At 32.1% G+C, this 5,303-nt stretch overlaps 1 protein-coding gene across 1 annotated transcript; it reads left to right on the top strand.

Moving 5' to 3' along the window:
• The first annotated feature begins 752 nt into the window (after positions 1–752).
• LOC112320400 (olfactory receptor 5K4) lies at positions 753–4,542 on the top strand. Its single transcript, XM_024577868.3, has 2 exons — positions 753–944; positions 2,521–4,542. The coding sequence occupies exon 2, from the start codon at positions 2,535–2,537 to the stop codon at positions 3,459–3,461; it is 927 nt and encodes a 308-aa protein (XP_024433636.2). The 5' UTR covers positions 753–944; positions 2,521–2,534; the 3' UTR covers positions 3,462–4,542.
• Positions 4,543–5,303: the final 761 nt, after the last annotated feature.

Genomic DNA, 5,303 nt, shown 5'->3' with positions numbered 1-5,303 from the left:
GGTAAAGTGGGGGGAAATGGGGACAACTGTAATTGTACAACAATGAAAAAAAAATCAACAGGATCCTTAGCTGACTTTAATGATGGTCATTTCATTTATTCCCTGAATCTCAAAGGATATTATTTATCTTTCACTGATGCTCTCTGAATTACTTGTGTTTTGGAAAACTGACAGTAACCAGAGGGATGGGGGAGGAGGATAAGGGGAGAAGGAAGGGGAAGGGTCATTGAGAAACATGTATAAATGACCCATGGACAAAGACAATGGTGGGGGGTGTTGAATGTGGGAGGTGGGGGGGGTAAAGTGGGGGGAAATGGGGACAACTGTAATTGTACAACAATGAAAAAAAAATCAACAGGATCCTTAGCTGACTTTAATGATGGTCATTTCATTTATTCCCTGAATCTCAAAGGATATTATTTATCTTTCACTGATGCTCTCTGAATTACTTGTGTTTTGGAAACCATGTCTCCCAGGTTAGGCATTTCTGCTGAAATACCATGATGCGAGCGTGAAGGTAATCCCTCTAGAATCAAGGGAAAACTTTAACTTTGCCTGAAGCTAACATAATTATTTTCACTGACCTACTGGTATGTGAATATCCTAGAGTTACATAATTTATTCCCAAATGTTTTAAAGACCCAGATTTTCTTAATTTATCTAAAAATAAATATCAGGTGGCCAATCAGCTACTATAAAATGTTTGTCATTTTATATGAGGACTGGTTTCTAATATATTTACATGAAAGCATTAAAATGCAGAAATACACACTTCCCTAAAATACTTCAGCACTTTTCATTGGTTTTGCATTTTATTTACTTATTTTCTTGGTCTGTCTCTAAACTGAAGACACAATAGACAGCAATAAAGAAACACAGAACAGTGGATCATTCTGTCCTGTTCTGAGTTCAAAATTACCATTGTCTTCTCCATAAATGTACAGGTAAGGCTGCAAATGACTCTGTAAAATATTTATGGGATGTAAAGTAATATTGATTCCTAAATCAGCTGAATAATTCATATTTTACATTGGAGAAGGAAAAATGAATTTTTACTTATTATTCTGATACATTATCTTTTACATAAAACAGTGATTATTGAAAACTAAACCAGAGTTCATATAAGTATTTTCAGTTGATTTTCTATTATGTTTTGCTAAAATAATAATGAAAAGCTGTCTTTGTATACTTTCACTACATTTTTCCAAAATACTATAATTCTAAAAGGTATTTTTGAAGTGTTATGGACCTAAAATATAAAGGGCAAACTTACTTTATTCATTTGATTGTAACCTTCTAGTGATAAGACTCCAGAAAACCTTACCATGGTATGTGAGCAAATAGAAAAATAATCTATTAAATTCAGTGTGGACAATGATGAGAAACAGCAAAAAACTAACCAAAATACGTTTTAAACACAATGTACTTTGACTAACCATTGTAGGTTCTTCTTCAAAAGTGTCTATCTGAAAAATGCTGAGGTCAAATGTTTTTAGAAATTTCTGGAAGAAAAGAAAGATGATTTTGACATTCTTAAAAACCTATGTTTCTTGTAATATTATGGTTGCTAAACTATAATAAATATATAATAAACTTGGGTGATCAGTGAATTCCAATAAATATATGGGGAATTAGAAGTAAATGTGTTTGTAAATGTAATAATCATATAATAAATGCAGAACCTCCATGGGATTCACCAAAAATGAAGACTGATTTCTATATAAGAAGTTTCAGAGAGTACAAGATAGGTATTTACCAGGAGGCATATGAACACTCTGAATGAAGACTTAGTTGCCAAATCTCATAATATAGGACATGCATATAGGACACTTAAAATAGAGACAGAGAATATTAAGATAAACAGATCATTTAAAAAAATAATTTCTTGGGGGATGTGTTCTATTAACATAGGAGTAAGATTCAGAATGTGTTGTAATAAATATAAAAATATCAAAATCAACTTATATTCTTACACTGTCTTAAAGGTGAATAGGCCTTTTTCTGAAGTATCCCACAACAAACTTAGCTGTGAAGGAATACTAAGCCAGAGGAACCATTTTAAAAATCCACTGTGATTCTGTGGAGTTCTTAATATTAGACACTTAAAAGGTCTAAAGAGCAATTTATTGTCAAATACCACATCAGTTCCATAAGAAAGTATTTTAAACTTATTTATTTCTTCTCTTGGAGGAAAAGACATCATAAGAAAATGTTTTTTAATTTTGGAGATGGTAAATTATATACACTGACTAGAACTTTTCACATCAGCACTGGATAATTCATGCAGAAAAAAAGCTATTCTCTCTTGGGGATTCACACAAGCATTTCTTGACAATCTTGTGTACACCATCTGTGCTACTTTTCTTCTCACAGACTTGACCTACTGTGTGTGTGCTAGTTTTCAGGGGACAGCATAGGATGACTAAAGAGAGTTTTTTCATTTGGTATATAGAAATATTAGGGGGGAAGAAATATACCATTCTACCTTAGAATTTTATTTCTCTACGATTTCTATCTCAGCCAAGAAACCAGGAATGGCTAAGGAAAATCACTCCTTGACAACTGAGTTTGTCCTCATAGGATTTACAGATTATCCACAGCTGAAGATCCTTCTGTTTCTGGTGTTCTTTGCCATCTATCTGATCACCGTGATGGGTAATCTTGGCCTGGTGGCATTGATATTTATGGAGCGGCAACTTCACACACCAATGTACATCTTCCTGGGCAACCTGGCTCTGATGGATTCCTGTTGTTCTTGTGCCATTACTCCCAAGATGTTAGGAAACTTCTTTTCTGAGGACAGAGTGATTTCCCTCAATGAATGCATAGTACAATTTTATTTTCTCTGCCTTGCTGAAACTGCAGACTGCTTTCTCCTGGCAGCAATGGCTTACGATCGCTATGTGGCCGTATGTAGCCCACTGCAGTACCACACCATGATGCCAAAGGAGCTCTGCATCCAGATGACTGTAGGGACCTTCATAGCCAGCAGCCTGCATTCTCTGATCCATGCAGGGCTTCTGTTAAGGTTAACTTTCTGCAGATCTAATAAAATTGACCATTTTTTTTGTGATATCCTTCCACTCTACAGACTCTCCTGTACTGACCCTTACATCAATGAACTAATGATTTATATTTTTTCAATGCCAATTCAAATCTTCACCATTGCCACTGTCTTGATTTCTTATATTTGCATCCTTTTTACTGTTTTCAAAATGAAATCCAAAGAAGGGAGAGGTAAAGCATTTTCTACCTGCTCATCCCACTTCCTGTCTGTCTCAATATTCTACATTTGTCTACTCATGTATATTCGACCATTTGAAAAAGGGGATAAAGATATACCAGTGGCTATTTTTTATACAATAGTAATTCCTTTACTAAACCCTTTTATTTATAGCCTGAGAAATAAGGAGGTGATAAATGTTCTGAAAAAAATTACACGGAATCATATTCTTAAATGAATTTTATCATTAACGGAAACATTTTAATTTATTAAAATGGTGTCATAGATAAGGGACATAGAAAAACAAACATATGTTTTCATGTAAAATAATAATCTCTAAGTGATTAGCCTCTGTTTTAAGAAAGATATATGAATGGGGTTTCAAATTGTCTGGCAACTCTTAATCCCAACTCCACCATTATCAAGTGAAGCACAAGAAAACCCAATGGCAACTTTCCTTACCAACCCTCCTTACTCTCATGGAATTATGTCAGACTATTGTTCCAAACCTCAATAAATTAACACAGCATCAAAATTAAATGTTTAAATGTGCTAATAGTCTGCCTTGATTAACCTTGTCTAATTAGTGGAAAACATTAATCTAATGTAGAGTATTTGAAATATTTACAATTTCTTGGCAGAAGTCTGTTCATTTTCATTCAGAAAAGTGACCTGGCAGACATAGATAGATTAGTTTGTAGGGAGAGAGACTAGAAGCAGACTAATAGCAGTAATCTATTTTTAAAGTAATGAAGTTTATCCTAGATAAGATTCATGAATGGGGAGGAAAATGGAATGAGAAGAAATACACACGCAGAGTCAAATAAATATTTTGTAGGAAATTAATAATGAATTATAACAATCTGGCTACAGTAGATTAAGATCTACTTTAACCTGAATTATGACTGAGGTCCTTTACCTTTCTAAAAGCATCATCATGTTATGTACTATGGAATGTAGAAAAGCAGCTTCTGTGGTAAACACTCAGTAAACACTTAAAACATCGATGAAGTCACTGTTTTATTGTCTTATATTTTTTAAGTAATAGTAAAATTAAGTAATATTGTTTATTGGCCATTTTTACTTCTATGAATTATCTGTTAATTTTTTCTTTAAGTCTTCCTGTTATTTCCTAATTTATTTGTGATACTGGTTACAGAGAAAAGATATTGAAGTATTGAAATTGTTTGTGGCAAATGATTACTGTATGTTAATAGTATTTTAATATTTATTTATAAATTGATAAAAATTAAAATTTCATTTGCTTATATATGTTGATTTTTGTATTGTATAATCTTTTATGCTTTTTGGCAAGAATTTCTTAATCTGAGATATACTACTAATATTTCAAATTACTATCAATATTTCTTTTTTTCTTTTTCTTTTATCTCCTCCTCTTCCTCATTTTCCTGCTTCTTCTTGTTTAGTTTTTCTTTTTTTGATAGTTTAAATTTTTGTACTTTACTCCTGATTCTGCCTAGAATTTATTAATATATAGCATGAGTTGAAGATATAACATTATTTGGCTTGTTTCTCCAAAAATCACTCACAGATTAATTTAACTCAAATAAACATCCAAGGAGGACTTCTTTGAGAACCTGGCAAAATAATTCTAAATTTTTTCTAGAAAAATAATAATCAATAAAACAAATAGCTTTGATGTTTATAGATTAAAATATGTAATGAGGTTCCAATAATTAAAACAATTTGATTTTAAATCAAGAATCATTACATTAATCACTTTGAAAAATCAGATTATCCACATTTTATTACTCCCATATAAAATAAGAAAAGCTTCACAAATCAATGAGAAAAGAAAGGATCGATAAGTGAAGGTTCCTAGATAAATTGGTTAGCGGTTTATTTCTTCTATTTGCATGAAATTTTATGTTCTCCCTCTTTCAGAGATATTTTATAAACATATTTTTTATCTTTTTTTCCCGTAGCCTAAATTTTTTATACAGAGCACTCTTACTCAACTGGGATTCATTTTAGAATGTTGTAAAGTAAGAATTAAAATCTGATTTTTTTATGGCTAAGCAGTACTTCAACAGCATTTACTCACTCTTCCCTTACCCAC

Source organism: Desmodus rotundus, chromosome 2 (genome assembly GCF_022682495.2).
Source record: "Desmodus rotundus isolate HL8 chromosome 2, HLdesRot8A.1, whole genome shotgun sequence".
Lineage (NCBI taxonomy): Eukaryota > Metazoa > Chordata > Mammalia > Chiroptera > Phyllostomidae > Desmodus > Desmodus rotundus.
Note: the sequence above shows the minus strand (reverse complement) of the source record. Positions and strands in the feature narration are given on the sequence as shown.

What these genes read in the sequence shown, in the direction of transcription:
- LOC112320400 (XM_024577868.3), top strand. Translation starts at nt 2,535, where the DNA reads ATGGCTAAGGAAAATCACTCCTTGACAACTGAGTTTGTCCTCATAGGA.